This window comes from Lottia gigantea, assembly GCF_000327385.1.
Source record: "Lottia gigantea unplaced genomic scaffold LOTGIsca_140, whole genome shotgun sequence".
NCBI classification, from domain to species: Eukaryota; Metazoa; Mollusca; class Gastropoda; family Lottiidae; genus Lottia; species Lottia gigantea.
Window position 1 is genome coordinate 477,929 of NW_008707618.1, and position 19,996 is coordinate 497,924.

The 19,996-nt window shown below is 32.0% G+C and overlaps 1 protein-coding gene across 1 annotated transcript; it reads right to left on the reverse strand.

The window, feature by feature from the left end:
* Positions 1–8,436: 8,436 nt before the first annotated feature.
* Positions 8,437–18,812, reverse strand: LOTGIDRAFT_139839 (hypothetical protein; the record flags this gene model as incomplete). The annotated part of the gene is made up of 10 exons (XM_009049894.1): positions 8,437–8,627; positions 9,190–9,370; positions 9,941–10,016; positions 10,516–10,643; positions 11,829–11,918; positions 12,562–12,657; positions 12,854–13,006; positions 13,318–13,404; positions 13,744–13,839; positions 18,723–18,812. 10 exons carry the CDS (start codon positions 18,810–18,812, stop codon positions 8,437–8,439), a joined length of 1,188 nt encoding a protein of 395 aa, XP_009048142.1.
* Between the last annotated feature and the right edge of the window lie 1,184 nt (positions 18,813–19,996).

The following is a 19,996-nucleotide window of genomic DNA, read 5'->3' on the forward strand; positions in this document are numbered from 1 at the left end:
AGAATCATTAGTTTTTTACCACCTTCTGTACCTTATCTTGAAAGTGTGACACGAAACAATGAAATCAACTTTAAAGCCAGCTTAAAAAAATGATTTGTCACGAGTAATGTGAGTCAGTTATACGACATCAACCCTTGATGCAGTCGTTGGATGATTTTATAATAACTCTCTTTTGTGTTACCTACGTCATACTCTAATGTGAACATTGAACAAATGTATTAAAACTTAACACAAAATTGTGTACGGCTGAAAATAATTTAACCTTTTGATCAAAGGGTAAATTAGACTTTATCAAAAGGAATAGGTGTTTAAGCTGACTCGCTAGCTCAAGATACCGAAACATGTACACAAGTCCTTAAAAAGCATGTTATACAACGATAATAACTGCTATCTAAATATTCTTATACAATAAAATCATAGCCAAATATAATATATTATTAAATATAATTATATTAAATAAAGTATATAAATATTGAGTTTTACGTCATTTTATTTTGTACTGTGTTAATTAATGAAATGAAATTTCCCAATACGGGTTTTGACAAGGAAGTATGACGAATGGGTCTGTGGTTTTGACACGATGCATCAATTAATCCTATTCTGCAGTTAGGTCTAATTTTAATTAGACTGTCCTATTCTGTACATTAGGAAATGACATGAAATATAGTTTTGCATCGAGCTAAGCCTATTCTCTATCTCAGAAATTCTAAATGAATTCTTTTTAAAGCCTGTTCTGTACTGTATCGGTTTCATTAAAATAAGCGGTCTTTTCTTTTCCTCCTTTTGTAAATGTAACGAAAACTATTCTGTAGAGTATTGTGCATGCCAATGGACTTATTGTGACCACAGAGAACTAAACTTCTACGACACAATGATCAATGAGAGAAGTTTTGGTCAAACTTAACTCTCTTACTACAAATTTGAAATTTCTAGAAATCTTAAAACGATACGGAAAACTAGCCAGTAATTTTAGTCTCGCTTTCGTTTGATTATCAAATACCTCGACAAGAAAAACTTCAAACATGTTATTGAAAGGCCTAATGTTGGTTTACGGCAAATTTCAAAGAAGGCGGTGTTCTTTGATGTCTATAAGAATAAAAGAATGTAATAAATATTGTAATTGGAGTTAGTCAGGTATTTATTGGACCAGGTAAAAATATAAATTCAGATAAAAATAAATCAAATAAGAATTTTCAAGCCGGTTTTAAAGAAATATTTAAACTTGTTATTCCAGTCTATATGCACAATGAAGTCTGTTTTTATCTGTCGGAAACAGCATATTTTCTTTGAATTTTGAAAGCCGTGATCAAACAAAATTCCTCACTTTCAAAAGCACAGAGAAGTTACTTGATGGAAGTCATTTTTATATAGTTGACTATTAGTATATGCAACGATTCAACGAACTACATAAAGAAAGGGTCGAGATATCTTAGATGCAAATTGAATCAATATTAAACCGTCCATTTTCAAATTCGAAATGTGGAATTTTTCAAAGTACAATACAGTTAAATATATTTTGGAATGGCAAATTTAGCGGAACTCCAATGACGCGTGAAATAATAAAATCATTCAGAATTAAACGTCTTGGCAGATTATGATATAATTATTCTTCTTTCTTGGCCAGTGTTTCCGAACAAGTCTGTAATGACCAATACTAAAATTAACGCAGACTTCACAGAGGACACTATGACAGCATACCGAAAATATGTCTGATAGACTAATTTTGGAAACGCCAAGTAGGAAATAAGCAATATGTGTGAGACGAAATAAAAGAAAGGAAAAAGTGAACTTATAAAGGTTAAACTACAAAGATGAAAGGAAGGGTTAATACCTTATTACATTGGTGTAACCAAGATAAAAGACATCGCCTTCAACGACATGATAGGATATGTTCAAAAACATTTTTCTTCAAAAGAAAAATAAGTGTGTTTGTTTTGTATTTTCTTGTCGACTTCAAATATATATTTGTAAAGTGGTAATAATTTTATAATTGTGGTTTTTCGAAATTTAGATGATAACGCTATTTGTATGTGTTTTAAAAGTAGTCTGCAAAAAATTCAGAGGATAGTATATCCATATATCTTAATCTGCGGGCACACAAACCGTCTTGGTCGGCAATTTTTGTCACTGACCGGCACGGCCACACGAAGAGACAAAAATCTCGTCATTTTTTATCCATAATCACGCAGACGATAAAACAGACAATTATTATCAAACTTAAACTTGTTTGATATTATAAATCTTGTCCCGAACGCGATAATCTTGTCGTGAAAGCACAAAGCGAGATTTTACTCAAGATTCGACAACAATCGTTGCAAAATTTCCCTCTCCGCACACTACAGGGCGTTACCCGTCTTCATTCGATGTAGAAAGCAGAACTTTTTGAAAATTGAGGTCTCATAAAGAGTACAAAAAAGTGGCGACTTCTTTGAAGCGATTAAAACGAAAAATGTGTACAAAGTAAAACATTAGACGGTTCATTTCCGGAATGTTGGCGTTTAATTCAACTGTTAACCTAAAGGTGAAAGTCCTTTCAAATGTTAGCCTATAACGCGTTAAATATCTCTCACAATTTTTACTCGAAAAATTATCTTTAATAGTAGAAACTTCCTTTCTACATAGCTTACCGCTCCAAAACAGCTAAATACTAAAAAGAATATGCCGTTAGTTTGAAAAGCTTACATTGTAAAAGGGTCTAGTCGCGATTCCTTGACAATTTGGGTTTTGTTTGATACAAGCCACCACAGATCCCGCGACTGTTAGAAATAAAATATAGAGTAAGCTAAGGCATCATTTCCACCAATGTGCACGTTGCCCGTCTTAGATAGCTTAGAAACTGAGAAGTGAAAGGACATAAAACTCCATTTAATTTCTGTACAAGAAGTATTCTAAACTATGTAACATCCACATGGAGACATCATAGCTTCATACGAGACTATTAAATGAACTGCGAAATAGTCAAAAATGTTATTCCAAATCGACGTTTCAGGAACGTAGGCCTACAAGTTACTTAAACATGAACTGACCAGGAAACGACCATATAGAAAACGCGAAACCACTAGACCTATAGGAACCGAACAGAAAAACGAACAGAAAACAACATCAAACTAAATGACGAATTCTAAGCCTGCTTAACATATACTTCATTTAAAAAAAATAATGTGCTAATGAAAACGTGAACTCATAACAATGCTTTTTGTATTCAGGAGTCAATAATAGGCTTATTCCGTCCTCTGCGCCTGACTTAAACGGGCGGGTTTGTCGGCCTACTGGTCATAATGGCATCAGAATCAGATGAAAATGTCTTAATTCTACTTAAACCACTGTAGCCACAGTCCTGACTTTTTGTCTAACACCATAAATTAATTTAAAATTGCCATTTTCAACGCCTGATAAAATCTGTGCAAAGAATATTCCAAGATGGCGGAACAGGAAATGACGAGAAAACACGAGATTGGGATATTCTTTAACTCACGTGAAACGATGCGCGAGACGAACACGAAAAGAGTTGAAAGGTGCCGGCTATAAAAGGGGTAATTTAGTGTGAATGGGGCGATAACTGGAACGGTTTTGACTAAAATAATCTTTTCTCAATACAATTTGAAAATTAAACAGTATCAAAATGAGCGAATTTGTACCTGTTCGTTCTATTCAGTTCGGTTAATATGGTCAGTGGTCTTTGTATGAGTTATTAAAAGACCCTGACAAGTGGCTTAGATCAAAATTGACTGAAACACGATTGAATACACGAATTAACCCTTTAAACCCCCCACGTTTAAATGTAGGGTTAACTCTTTTACTTTTATTCTTTTTTTTTGAGAATTTTAGGGTAAAAGGTAAACGTGGAGATTTAAAATTCAATTTTTATTTCGGCAACTCTCGACATTTCCGTAAAGCTCAATCTAGATATTTTTCAGAGCGCCAGCTGAACATTGACTGCGGTAGCCCGTTATCAAGATATTTTGCTCCTTGAATTATGAAGAATGTATGAGTCATACGACATAATAAACCCTTGATACAATAGATCGGTGCGGTTTTCACTGAAATTTTGTTGGTCGAGGATTTAGTAATTGATTAGGATGATTCTCCGAGTTTTATTAGTCCTGAAAGATAAGGAATTGGTTTTACAATTCCTTGAAGAATGAATTGAATGTTTCTTTTTATGTCGGCTACATCAGTATAATGTGCAAGAAACTCTTTAACAAAAAATATATACAATTTATTGTTAAGATGTATATTAATCTGAAAATTTCTAAAAAAAATGCAAAAAGGTAGAAAACTTGACCTATATATATTCACAAAGTTCGGCATTTTTTTCATTGAAATAAATGATTAGGGCCTAAACGTAATTTCGCGTTCCAAGAGTATAAGGTACAAACCGTTTATTTTGACGATCACAATTGAAAAGGGAAGATCATTCTTAATCTTGGAGCCCCCATCTTCAAATCTAAACTCATACAACAAAAAACGGATTTTCACTCAATTAATTTCTAGAGATCTTTAGTCTCATAACTCATAATCCGCTTTTTGAAAATTCGAATATCGGGCGGGGCATTGAGTACAAATCAATCTCCGTATTGAAGAGTTGATTGACAGGCCAAGTGCTCGTGACCTTAACCAAATAAAAAGTGTAACAATAGGGTGTATTAATAATATTCAACAAAATGTGATTTTAATATATTATTAAAATGAAACCGCTGGGCAATCTGTTCGAAAGGACCAACGTTATGTTGTCTTGAAAGTCGGTTATTAAAAAACGTTAGTTTAGGCCTAATTATTGACGAGTGGAAATGACACAAGGTTAAACTAAAACATCAGTTGAGTAAACGCACACCTAAAGTATGTCAATCGTAGGAAATGAAATCAAATTAGATTACATTTTTTAACAAATCAAATCGTGCCATGGGCACGATTCTTGATGACAAAGACTTATTTTGGAAAGCGAAACCCAAATTAAACGGATTAATTTTTATTGCCTTTTATGTGTATCCGGGACACCTTCGACTTCTATTTGGGACATTGCAATCCTTTGTTCAAGCCGGTGGTAACTGCAATTCCAGAAAGGGTTAACCGGAAATGACGCACAAACCCGAAGAATATGAACACTGATCTGACAACTTACCATGAAATAATGGGGAGGTTTCAAAATGAATCCCTTGGGGGGTAATTACTCCCAGGTTTAAAAACCCATGATTTAATAAGTTCACTAAGCTCAGTCATTCCACTAATCCGACCCATCAACTCAAATTCGATTACTAAGGCAGGTAGATGACAAGTTAATGTTCGCTTCCAGTGGATGCTGATATTGCAATTCGATTACTAAGCTTAGTGACCTTATTTATACATTCCATACAAGGGTAATAACTACTATTTAATTGATATGCTACAGACAACCTTTAATAAATATTTTTAAGACTGTATAACTGGTTAAAAGCAAACAAGAATTCTGTAGCAAATAATCTGAAAACCAACCGCCCACTAATGTGTTCACTCTTCCGTATGAAAGAGTTGTCCATAAATGTTGCCAGATTTGATTGTCTTGTCTGTAAATATTGAAGTATCGCATGATTTGTTCAGATTCTGTAACAGTTTGGTCTGGTGTATTAGTAAGGTCTGAAGCAGTTAGTATTTCCACAACCATAGAAAGGCTTCTATAACATACAAAATAGAAAAAATAAGAAATCATGCACCAAAAACCCAAATATCATAATAAAACATCACACATCATGATATTATAAAACCTTGTGAACTAATAATTATAATAATTAGCAACAGAAATGTAAATCATCATGCAAAACAAAATTATTTAGAATATATATCATGTTCAAAAAAAAAATATGCTCCTACTTTAAAAAAACAAAGTATCAGAGAAAATTGTTTACATAGCAAAACACAAGATAAATAACCAAGCAGTTATATCATTCATGTAAAAATTTAAAGCAATAAGTTAAATATTTAGTGCAATAAACCTGTCTTCAAATACAGGAGCAAATCACATGCAACTGAGTATCATACTCAGTTTTTAGCTGATTTGCAAAGTAAAAATAACACAGCCAAGACTGGATAAAACCAACACTTATACAATGCAAAAAACCTAACCTGACAGCATGAAAAAAAGTAAGCAAGTTTTATGTATTACTATATATTTATACATGTATGTGAGACAAATATCTCAATTTTTCATGGTTTTGACTATGCTGGATATAGTCGAGGGAAAGTTTTTACAAGTTACTATTCAATATAATGCACTGGCACAGGGTTAAAATTATGTTTACAATAATTGTGATGCTAATATGCAATGCATAGAGGTAGAGTCATCTAAAAGATTGCTTCACCAGCTGGTAGAGCTCAATTTATCAATTGAGAAAGTAATTGTTTAGATGATTGCATCACTTTAATATAGCTTTGGATATATGAGGGGAAAAAAATTCACATAGAGTAAAATCAAAAGTATTTTTTTTAATCAAAAATAAATTTTTGCACATTTTAATTTAGTAGCAAAATAACTAAATATTTTAATTACTACCAGTTTCTCAATTACTGAACTAATATTAAATCAGAATTTCAAGTTAATGATCAAATTTAAATTCAATTTGATTTATGAACCAAATCAGACTACTTAAATATTTCTAAAATTTTTTAGAAATACAGTGAACTGATTGGTTGACAATAATAACATTTAAATTAATATAAATCATTGTGATTAGAATTCTAGTAAAGAGTAATCAAGTTATGAAGTTTTTGAAAACAAGATCCTGATTGGATAATATAGAATCTAAGATAGAATTAACCAATCAGCTCTTGGCATTTTATCAACAAGTGGTGGTAAAATCTGGTTTTGTATCTAGCTAGCACTAAACGATAGACTACAGACAAGCAAAGATATTTGAGCATATCTGTATGCAACTTCATCATGAACAGTCCACTTTATTTTTAGGTTATTTAAGTAGTCATGTACACAACAAAAGTCTAGAATATTGTTTCAGTTACTATTTATTCTACCTTCAAACAAAATAGACTGTTCTTGTTTCTATTTGAATTGTTCTGGATGCGCAGAAATATCTGTGTTTCATTATGCATAATGGAATGATTTCCAATTGAAAGACAAAAGTTATTTACAATATCTATTTGGCCTAAATACGGAAGGCTAATTAACTAGGTAGTAGACTCAGCAATAAAAATTTGGCTAAAAATTCATCAATAGCTTAGCAATGTCCTAAGTTTCCATTGGAAGTATTATGCTATTAGAAATTAAAGAGACAATCTTTCTGAAAATGGGAATGAGGCAAGTTGATGTCTCCAATGCTCATAAAATGTTTTCAAAAGGTCTTAACTATCCCTTTAAAGGGACAGGTTGGCCATTGTCAGTGGTTAATTTGGATCTTGAATGTATGTAAATATATATGCAAAGCGGAAGACGTACATTTCTTTTAAATATACAAACTTTCTATTTCCATTTTTAATACAAGACAAGTCAGCATTTAAACTTTCAAATGCTGATAATTCTGGACACACCTTGATTTGAAGGCTCAAATTTCGTCTGTAAGCTGTGAACACAGTATTTTAAAATGTCTGGTACGATGGGTCTAAGGCATGACGAATGTGTCCCTTTAATTATCATAGAATGAGTATTATGTGGGAATGATGCAATCTAATTTTACTCATCTAATATAATCTTATTTGTTTTGTGATATTTTTAGTCTCAAAGGTAATCTAACAAGTTTCCTACTTAAAACCTGTCCCAAGAATGTTATTTTAAACCAATCGTCATGTGTCATGTAAAACCTCTTTCGTAATAAAGAAGGAATAGTGGTATAGCGAAGCCCAAAAAGGGTGTCATTGTGTTCTTTTTTTAGGTGTCCATATATCCCACAATTTCTTATTTTATCAAAAACGGATTCTATATGATGCACTTTGATTGGTTGAAAACACTACTTTTGGTAGAAAACTATCAAGATTACCATGTACACTAAAAAGATACAAAACTGTTTATCTAATTTTAATTAGATTAGGAATGATGATGGGAGGTAGGTGTTGGTTACTATGGTAGCTAGGACTTCTCTTCTAGCAGGGTGTATTTGCCACGCTGGTTATGTCTATTTTTAATTTCAAATATTGTAATTATTAAAGCTAGGATTAATATCATACCAGCTATTACTGCCATAATTAAGGCTGCCACTGAAAAAATCAAAAAATTCTTTTTGTGACATGATACCAAACATTTTCTTTGAGCTTTTTGTTGTGCAAATGTTTTGGTAGTGGTTAACTAAGGTATAACTAGTTTAAATTGAACTCTGTAAATGGATAGAGAAAAGGGAGTGACTTAAGTTGGTCTTTCATGTCCTACTTTAACCACCTAATTCAATTACAGAAGATGCCTTATGTCCTTAATGTCCTTTATTCATCCAGTTCAGCAAGCCCTTTTTATGATAAAAACTATACACTATTATAATACAAACAAATATACAGTAGAAAAGATAAACAGATTTTGAACAAACCTCCATTAGATATGTTTGCAGAATTTGGACTGTTAGGATCATCAATCCGACATTCAGCATGCCAGTCGACAGGTACACGATCTTTTGTTAACTTTATAAACTGGTCCAATGGGCAATCAAATTGACAATCTACAAATAAAAATGTCATCATTCCAAAATTTATCTCAGTAAAGCCAAGATATTGCAATCCTTACGACAAGGCCAGGAAAAGTAAAGCAATAATAGTGCTCACTGTCCAAATTTTTATCCATTTGTTTCAATAATTATCGTCATAACTCATCTTTTCTTGATATAGAATAGCAGTGAAGATAGAAATAGAAAGAAAAATTCTAGTTTAAGGTCTATTTGAAGGTATTTTCTTGCAGTTCTAATAGTTGTGAAGACTATTTACACATACTTAAGGCCCAAATCAATCCCAGAAAAATGCTATTGAAAAGAGGTTTAGTAAAAAGATTTATGTGTATCAGAGACACTGAGAGCATCAACCTGTACCATTCCAATTTTCAGTCAGGCGGTTTTTGCAGTTCCAAAAGAAAATAAGTGTTTAATGACATCACCAATAGCAAAGTATGCTTGTACCAGAAAAGGCCCTTCGCGATTAGTGATGTAATTAAACACTTAGTTTTAGTGCAATTGCAGGAACAACACAAAAGAAAACCTCTTTACAATCCCTTAAAGTATACCAACTTACCTGGAATAGAGAGCTTGTGAAGAGATGTTGGTTCAGGATACGTGTTGTTTTTATAAAACAGATTGACAGAGTAGTTATTGTTCTTTTCGTGGAGTTCCATTATAACTGCTGCCGTATATGGTGGACTGATTTTGTTGAAAACTTGCAAGGCATTCAATAGGGCTGCTACAGTTGTGTCATGCTGCAAAGCAAAAAAAAATCATAACCATGTAATCGATTAAATCAAGTAAACTTTTAGTGGTTAAATGCAATACAGAACCACACAAATTTTACATGATAAGATCTAACAAACTAGAACCGAACCTAGATGTCAGTTAAAATGTCACAGAAATTCTTTAGATGTGAGCCACTTGATAGAAAATTAGCTACTGCTGATTAAATCCAAAAGAGAGTTAGTTTCTAAGAAATGAAATGGAATTTTCAAATTTACATTCTACATGCTCCATATTTAGCCATTGTTAACTGTACAGTGTTACATGAGGAAAATCTTCATTACTAGAGCACCCAGCCAAATGACAACCCCTTTTTTTAAAATCATTTTCCATTAAAATTTGACCAAATTGTATATTAAGTCAATGTTTAATAATGAACATCAGATTGATTTGCATACAGCTATTATCAACTTGTGTGTCACTGTGTCACAGCAATCATGACGTTCTTTCAAAGTTTAGTTATAATTACCATGTTTGTCACTTTCTTTACAGAAATCAAGTTGTTCAAAGTTACAAAAAATTGTAATATGCAAACTTACCCCTGAGTAGAACATTACTTTCTGAGAAAAGCTAGTCGTTGCTTTCATGACTTTGGCCTGCATGTTATCTATAAATCTCTTCAATATAGGACCTGTAAGATCACAAATCTAACAATAAAAATACCAATGGTCTTCGTTTTCATTTTGTAGAACAAAAATTTGCTGATTATTTTAAAGTGAATTGGAAGTTTTTTACAGCTTGACATTATTGTGAAGATGCATGATAATATGTGCCCATTGTTATATTTTATCCTTCAAGACTATCAATACAATTCTGATGCTGATGTTATAATTCACAGAAAATTGTTGAAATTTGAATATGCCAACATCAAGATCTTATTCCAGCAAACCAACATTTCATCATTTTGATTGGTCGAGGATTTAGTCTTTGTCCAATTACATTAATTTACTGACTGACTGACACCAAGCAATACTGTAAATCAGTAAAATTAGATGTCGAAAGTAGCACAAAAAATAAGTAATAGATTGTAAGTAACTGATGCTTGATGGATCAAAGGGTTATATGTTATAGACTCTAGCTACCAATGTGACATCAAGATGAAATTTTCCAAGACTTACCTCCCTTCAATCTGCTCTCTATTGGGCCTTTGAAGAGCAATTCAAAACCCCATGTTTCTAATCGCAACAGTTTCTGGTAAATAGTTTCATTAACCCAAGGTGCCCATGTTTTATTGTGATTTTTCTGAAAAAGAGAGATAAGTTTTCAAAACCATTCTGATCATGGTTAAAGATATTTTTCTTAATTTTTTATGATTATCAGGACACTAATAGCATGCACCATTCTAATTTTCAATCAGACCTCTTTAGTTCTTATAAATACTCTAAAACTATCCATTTTATGATGTCAAGTCTGTCTTAAAGTCTCCTAGATATTGTTTACAGTTTTTGCAATAGTGACATCATAAAACACTTAGTTTTAGTGGAATTTCAAGAAGCAAGAACCAGACTTCTGATTGAAACTTGAAATGGTGAAAATGAATGTGAATCTACGGAGCCCCTTAAGCGCAATTTTCAACACTTTCGTTTAAACGAAATAATAAATAAATATGTTTACAATTGCGCCTTAGGGGCTTCGTATGAATCAGTAAATACAACAAGTGTTTCCTAGATATATGTGCCTACTTCCCTGATAAATTTTCAGTATATCAAGGGTGGGCGCCAATCTGGTATCAAAAATCTAATTTGTCAAAGATATTCTTGATTTAATCAAACACACAATATTTCATACAATTCTGACATACACTTTCACCTCTATCGAGTTCACAAGTCAACAAACTTTGATGCATTTTTACTAAGCCAAGGGTAATAACTATAATTCACTTCATTGAAAATTCGTCAAATTCAAACTTGACCATGATCACAGCAAATTTAATTAAAATCAGATGAAAACTGTGGTCTCTATAGTGTTCACAAACCATTTACGATGTGGATTTACATCGAAAGATCTTCAAATTCAAACTTGTCCAAGATATCATCATATTAATGATCATACCAAATTCCATTCAAATCAGATAAAAACTGTAGTCTGTATTATGTTCACGAGTCAAACTTAACAGACATCATTGAATTGCAAGCTTATAATAGATTAGAACAATAAATGGAATAACAGGCACATCTAATGCCTAAAATTTCATTTAGCTGGAATTGTTTTTGCATCAGTCAAAAACAAATAATATGATGATTGCATCACTAAATGGTACCTCCTAAAATGAAAATAAAATTTTAATCTCAAACTTGGTCAATAAGAGCATACATTCATGAGTGGACTTGCCTGGTATCGTAACTATAAAAACGATTCCCTTATTCCATAAATCCTTAGAAAGAAAGGAACAAAACAGGTCATCTCTTACTAAATAAGTGAACTTACCTCACAGAAGAGAGAATCTGCTATAGCCCAGATATTATTTATAGCTTCATGCTTGACTCCACTCATTTTTGACACAAATGCATAAAAATCCTGAAAAAAATGACTTTTTCAATATAAATTACTTTTCCAAAATTGGATTTCACTACATTTAGCAGAATTTGGTGATTACAATATATGACATTAAAAGGACAAATTCAACATCTGTTTGACCAATCATACCTTAGTCTCAGAGTCATACCTTAGTCTCATTTTCTAGCTAAGCTAATCAGTAAAAATGTTCACAGCACACTGTCTAAAATATGAACCTTTAAATCCATGAGCCAGAATTATTCTAGTTTTAAAATTAAAATGATGACTTGTTTTTTTCTTGAGACTCTGCCATAATAGAAAAGACATAATACGTGGAAACAAAAAGTGAAATTCGTATTTTGGGGTATTTATAGGAATGATGTAATTTCTGGGCAGTTCTAGTAGGTAAGTATGGAGACTATTTGTATGTTCAAAAATACAATATAAATTATGATTATCTTATCTTAGATCTTTTATCTATATTCTTATCTTATATTTTGTGTAACAGGTTCAATTTATACTGTAAATTATCTCAAACAGCAAGTACATGTATAAATTACATCATTACTGTACTTCTTATAATCTTGATTTTATCTTAGTTAAAGTTTCTGTGAAACATGCACAATTAATTATGTAAGTTTCCCCAAATAATTTAAAATCAAACCTTGTTTTCGTTTTCCTCTTTTAGAACTTCAGCAGATTTCAAAGACTTCTGATAAAGTTGAGTGTATTTTGGACAATCAGCTTGAATGGCTAGCATCTGAAATAATAAACTGAGTTTAAAGTCAAACTATTCTGCTTCTAATTGAGCTAATAAAATCAGGGCACACCATCATTGTGTGAAATTTCTGCTCCTGATTGAGCTAATGAAGATAGGAAATGTGATGCTTTGTGCAATGAGGGAAATGTTGTCAGGGATCTGTTTTCAAATAATTATGTTTATAACATTATCTTACATTGTCAAGTGGCTCAGGTATTGTGTGAACTGGAATTGGTTGCCAGGTGAGGTTTTCTTTCCATTCCTGCCAGCCATATGGTGGAAACAGACCCGCCATGTTGGAATACGCTGACATCAAACATCTATCTACATTTGAACTGTTGATGTAAATCTATAGAAAACAAAATTATGAGTAAAATACACAATAATATAGAATAATATTACTAGTAGGTTATTGTCAATATGTTTACTGTTACCATGTTCACATTCACAAATGGAATTTTTATTATTTTTCATACATATGGTTGATTTTGTTAAATTTGAATACATGTATGTTAATCTAGTACACTTATATCATCAAGTTTCTATGAATGACCAAGCAATAAAATACAAGTATTGTGGCATGTCATATCACTATGTATTGAGTCACTGATAAATTGTGCCAGCACTACAATCTACCTAGAAATAGAAAGAGAAGCTCACCTCTGACTGTAGAAATGTCTTGTTTAGATAACCATCATATCTGTCTCTAAGATATTTACCTAAATGATAATGCTGTCTTATTCCTATCTACAAGACAAAAATACATTATCTTGAATGTATGCCATATTGAATTTTCAATTAGAAACCTAAGGGTGGAATGAAGCCTTTCACAATTTGGTCTGTGACCATTAAACGAATAACAGCACAGCAAGTTACTTCATGTTTACCGTATTTGTGGTTACTCGTTTTAAGTATGGGGTGGTTGATGCTTGTCGACCACTGACTTTCTTCTCAAAAACTTAAATAAAATTGATCTTAGTAATTGACCAATCAGATGATTGTTACTGAAATTCATCTTTTTTGAGTGTTATAGAATAAGGCATCAAGTATTCAAAATTCCAGAAAGATGTGCAATATCTGACCTACCTCTGATAAATACCCAAAGCCTTGTGGCCAAGAAGAGGCAGTATTGGGATCTGTGGGAAAAGCCATGACAGGTGACCGATCTCCATGCCTCCATAACTACAATAATTACCAAATAATACCTCATATATATATATATACAGTGGTGTAACCTATTTTCGTGGATATAAGGATTCAACACCGAATTTTGTCAAAGTTTAAAAAAACGAATTTTTATGTCTTAGATGTTTCCTCAGATATTCTACAAAATAATTAATATTGGTTTATTTCGATTTTCTTTATGAATCCTTCACTTTGACCCATATTTCATGAGCAACCAACTCGGCAACGGCGGCGGAATGCGTCACCTTTTTTCATGTACAATGTTTGATTTATAAATAAGTCTAGAAAAACACGTTGTATGGATACCCAGTGGTATAATTAACTTCTCTTAGTATCTATCTTTAATATCAATTCATTATAACTAGTGTATGGTGGCCCATGAGCGCATAGCTGTTTTATTAATTTATTTATGAAAAAAATATTCTTTTTAATTTGAATTCATTTTTATTTCACTTTCATTTTGATTTTAAATTCATTTTACTTTCATTTCGTTTTTTATTTTACTTTCATTTCGTTTTTATTTTACTTTCATTTTGTTTTAAATTCGTTTTACTTTCATATCGTTTTTTATTTTACTATTATTTTTATTTTACTTTCGTTTTGTTTTTAAAATCATTTTACTTGTACTTTCATTTAACTTTTTATTTTACTTTCACTTTCGTTTTGTTTTTAAAATCATTTTACTTTTACTTTCATTTTCGCTTTAAAAAAAAAATTCTTCTTCATTAACTTAATTTGACTAAGCAAACCTTAGTCTCAGAAACTATAATTTTTTTCAGCTAAGCCAATCATTAGTAGTGTTCACAGCTCACCGTTGAAATTTGAGCCTTCAAATCCATGTGTGTCCAGAATTATCCTCATTTGAATGTTATAATTTAACGACTTGTCATTTTAAGATATGCTGTGATATATAAAAAAAGACATAGAAATAATGAGTAAAATTCCCAGGCATACATGTGTAATCTACTGATATTGTCGGGTTTCTACCGCTTTTGCATGTTGTCTACCGCTCTACCGGCGGGATACCTGATTCTACCGATTTTTTGTTTTTTTCCTGATCAAATTTTCACGGGACCTACCGTTTTCAATGTTCAAATTCTCTACCATAAATCAACAGAATATCTATCATCACTTGTATCTTAATTGCCAGTAACACGCGTTAATCTCATCACGTAATAATATTATCATTGCCTGATTAATTAATCTCCCAATTAAGATGGTAATTTGATCTATTTTCACCCAATAATGTGTATTTTAAGCCCATATGACACTTTTTATAACATCATCCGGTAGATTCTACGTTCGCTTTTATAATAAATTTTACGGTAGCCCTACTTTTACTAAAAAACGAAATCTTGAAGTCTTCTCAGTATTTTATACAGTCAGTGTCAATCTGTGAGGTCTATAATAGGCCTATATAACATAGACGTCGTTTCAGAATTATTTTTCATTATCGGTAGATTATCATACGCGACTGGATGTCTAATTCTTATGTAAACTCAAACTTCGTTTCATAAAATCGTTTTGTAATTTTACTGTAGCCTGTAACCATTCATTTGATTGCCTGCATAACGGGCTTACTTATTACAACTGTTTCCATTCTGAAGAACGTCAAAATGGAAGCGGAAAAATTCAATTCAATACTTCGTGAGAGTGTTGCAGGAAAAAAGAAAAAAACAATCAATTTAGAGTTTCAAATCACGAATTCACGCGCTTTGGAAAAATCTCCCGACTTTTCACCCAATCTCCAGATTTTTCAAGGCAAATCTCCAGATTTGTTTTCCTGACCTGTACACATGTAATTTTAAATTCCTAGTTTGAAGTACTTTTAGAGAAATTCTGCGATTTTCTCACATTTCTAGTACTTCTGAAGACTATTTACATATAAGCTTTTTCAACACTGAATTTGTAAGTTATTATCATGATAAGAATGAAGAAATGACAAATTAAAATGGGGAATGGTTAGTACTGATTATCCAGTCTCAGATGGATGGACTGATGGACAGCGATGACAATATACCATCACATTTACAATGTTCTCAAAAGAAGGGCATAAAGTCTTAATGATTAAAACAATATTGATGAGATTTGATTAACAGAATTGTCTTGTTTGAGTGGATTTGTTTTTTCTCAATTTAAAAATTGTATAATAATGAAAACAATCAATAATGAACTTTTAAACCATTTTATTTTTCAAAATCTATGAACTCCGATATTTAATTAGTTTACATATTAAATCAATAATCAATAATTCACAAATATAGCAGGTTAGATTGTGTTGCAAGGGTCAGAAGAGAGAACTAAATCAAATTAACAAATATCACTCAATATTTCAAATATATAATTCTTGACTTCCCTTTTAGTCACTTATGGGAAAGAAATAACTTTGTGACAATCTAAGACTTCAAATATTAATCCTAACAATGTAAATATGTAAGTTAATCTTTTGAAATAACTCTAGAACTGCACAGATAACCTAGAATATTACTTTGATCAAAATTCAGTTTATAGTGACAAAATATTTTCACTGCTAAAATAGGACCCAATACATCAATTGTAGAGTGAAATACTATTGTTAAAATAGTGCTCAATACCGGTACATCAATTGTAGAGTGATAGATAAATACTATTATTGTTAAAATAGTGCTCAATATATCAATTGTAGAGTGATATAGAAATACCACTATTAACATAGTGCTCAATACATCAACTGCAGAGCAAGATTGAAATACCACTGTTAAAAAAGCACTCAATACATCAATTGTAGAGCAATATAGAAATATCAAGTTAAAATAGTGCTCTGAAATACATATTGTAGAACAATATAGAAATACACTGTTAAAATAATCAATTTCAGAGCGATATAGAAATATTGTACCACAAAATATTTTCACTGCTAAAATAGGACCCAATAAATTAATTGTAGAGCGAAATACTATTGTTAAAATAATGCTCAATACCAGTACATCAATTGTAGAGTGATAGAAAAATACTATTATTGTTAAAATAGTGCTCAATATATCAATTGATATAGAAATACCACTATTAACATAGTGCTCAATACATCAACTGCAGAGCAAGATAAAAATACCACTGTTAAAAAAGCACTCAATACATCAACTGTAGGGCAATATAGAAATATTAAGTTAAATTAGTGCTCTGAAATACATATTGTAGAACAATATAGAAATACACCGTTAAAAAAACCAATTTCAGAGTGATATAGAAATACTGTACCACTGTTAAAATAGTGCTAAAAATAAATATTGTAGAGCGTTACAGAAAAATTAAACAGAACCTGACACATGTTGAGTTTGTCAAGTAGAACTTGTTTTCATGTCTACACTTCAAGACATAATCACGTCAGAGGAACTCAGTAAGGCCAGATTTGTCTGGAACTTATGGATTGGCTTTGGGTTGATGAAAATTCCAACCAATGAAAAAATTATTAGTTAAAAATTCGATTTTACAGTGAGGAATAGAATATTCAGTCCAAAACAAGGATCAGTTTCACAGGACATTTCTGGGTTGGAAGCGTATTAATTTCAACAAAATTGCAAACTTAATACTTCTATTAGTGCCGGCATGATATATCAGTGATACGACATGCTACACAAGTATCTTATCACAACGTCAAGTATCAAGACTTTTCATTCCATAAAAAAGTGGAGATTTTTATAAGTTGGTTTATGATATATGTAGGCCTGTACAATTGACTCTATCATCCTGTCCCACTCTGTCTAGGCACATCTGCGATGAAAGATGTTTGGTGTCAGTGACTATAACAAGATATTCAACATTTTTTGGTACCGGTATGCAAATTTCCAGACAACATAGGCCTGTGAATGAAATAAATATACAGTGATGTAACCTATTTTGGTGCATATAAGGATTCAACATTAAATTTCGTCAAAATTAAAAACAATACACTTTTTTTTTATGTCCTATATGTTTCCTCAGATATTATACAAAATAATTAAAATTGGTTTGTTTCGATTTTCTTTATGAATCTCTCAACTTGAACTATATTTCATGAGTAACCAACTCAACAATGGATTCTAAATGCGCCAACTATTTTCGTGTGTAAAATGTTTAATCTACAAAAAAAGTCAAGAAAAACATGTTGTATGCATACCATGTGGTATAATTAACTTCTATTAGTATTTATCTTTAATATCAAGTCATTATAACTAATGACAATTCCTTCAAAGAATAATGATTTTGGAAAATATAGTGACTGACAAAATAAGATATTAAGTAGGCTAAAGGGTATGAGTGATTCATTGCTAAAAGTCATTGAAACAACATAAGAATACTGCCTACATTGTGTACCATATAATTTTTCTGCTCACATGGAATCTGCTGGTTCATTTGACTACATTCTAGCAGATGACACTTGGAATTCTGATTACAGCTTGGGATTATAAGGAAATACGCCGATAAAAATTGTGACATTTAGTAATAATTGAAATAAGCCATTAATTTGTATTTGTCAAAGTATACATTAATACATTTTACCTTGCTTGAAACTACTGGATTCATTCTACTAACTGACATTGCACAAACAAGCAAATGCGGAGATCACACAAGGTCACACATGTAAATTATTTAATCCTTTCCGGAGATGCACGAAATTAGGTTTCCTGACTGGTAAAGTAAATTGAAATTTCTTGTTTCAGATCTGTTTGAAGGGATTAATGTGATTTTTGTACAGTTCAAGTATATATGAATACCATTTCAAGTATACAACGCCAAAATCAACAAAACGGCGAATCTGTGCCTTCAAAGATTTGTGAAATGAGAGAAAAAATTCAATGAGTGGTGTCCTTTTCTGTAAACCAAAATCACAAACGGTACAAAAAAAAGTCAACAAAACTTACCACATTGACCAGTCTCAGCGTGCTTAGGTTAGTTGACAAACTCAACTGCGCCAAAAACAGCAGATAGTAAGACAAAATTAGCCTAAACATTGTCAAAAACTTTCAAAACTTGGAAGATTCGCCAATGTTTTTCACATTTAAGTTGACAGCTCAGCTCTTCTATCACGGAGATAATTTTTCTGTGAACTCACGTGATCGTCACGTGATGATACAAAACTCGAAAGCCTCTAAAATACAGTGAAAAGCGTGTCGATAAGTGCAATAAGAAATGCTTCAAAAATTTAAATTTTTAAAGAATGTTGGCTTAATTTGAAAATGATAATGTTTATCTTTTCAACACACATGTAGATTATCAGACATCGCCACTACTCGGCCAATCTCTGTATCTCTAATAGTTTGTTCATCGACATCCCGGAATCATAGTTGGCCCACATTTCGATAATAGTTGGCTGTTGTGTTCTTGTACGTTTCGATTGTAACCTTTTAATATTTCTTTCAGAGATAGGTTTGTATGTCACATCCACAAGCTGTGCCCCTGTGTACAACAAAGGAACAAGCATAATATATGCAGGGACACGTGTTTGGCATGTTGATTCAACGTCCGAATCGTCTGATCAAACAAACTCTATTCGTCCACAGACCACACCACACTAGGCCTAGTCATCCACGTAGGCCTACAGTCTACACTCAATGTAGGCTATTCGAAAAATTCCTTGCACATAAGCATTTTTCTGGAAATAAGAGGCTTGAAAGCCTAAGGCCTGAATTTTCCTAAATACAGCCCAATGATTCCCGTAGGCCTATCATCTAAATGGGATTTCAAATTGTAAAAAAAATCTAGCTAAAACAACTTAATTAGGCTAGACCGGCTACTCTTCAGTGGTTTCGTTCCTACGAACATAAGGTATGTTGCAAACCGTGTCGTCAATAGGGGCATCTGGTAAAGGCATATTATCCAATACAGAATGGATATCTTAGTCGCTACATATGCAGAACATCACCAAGGGAAATCTCTATCATCTTTAATCAGTTGCCTATATTATATAATCTGTTCTGGTTTTAAAGTTAATACCGCATAATATAGCCTACGATGCTGCCATCTGCTATAATTATCGCACGCTAAGTCCCTACTTACTTCTCACATTTAATACAAGAGTTGAACATTTTCAGACATAAATGAATGAATGTCGAACAACGTTCTATTAATAATATGCGTTTTCGGAAGCCATATCAATGTTGATTAATCGGTTACCTCTGATCTTTCTGTTAATTGA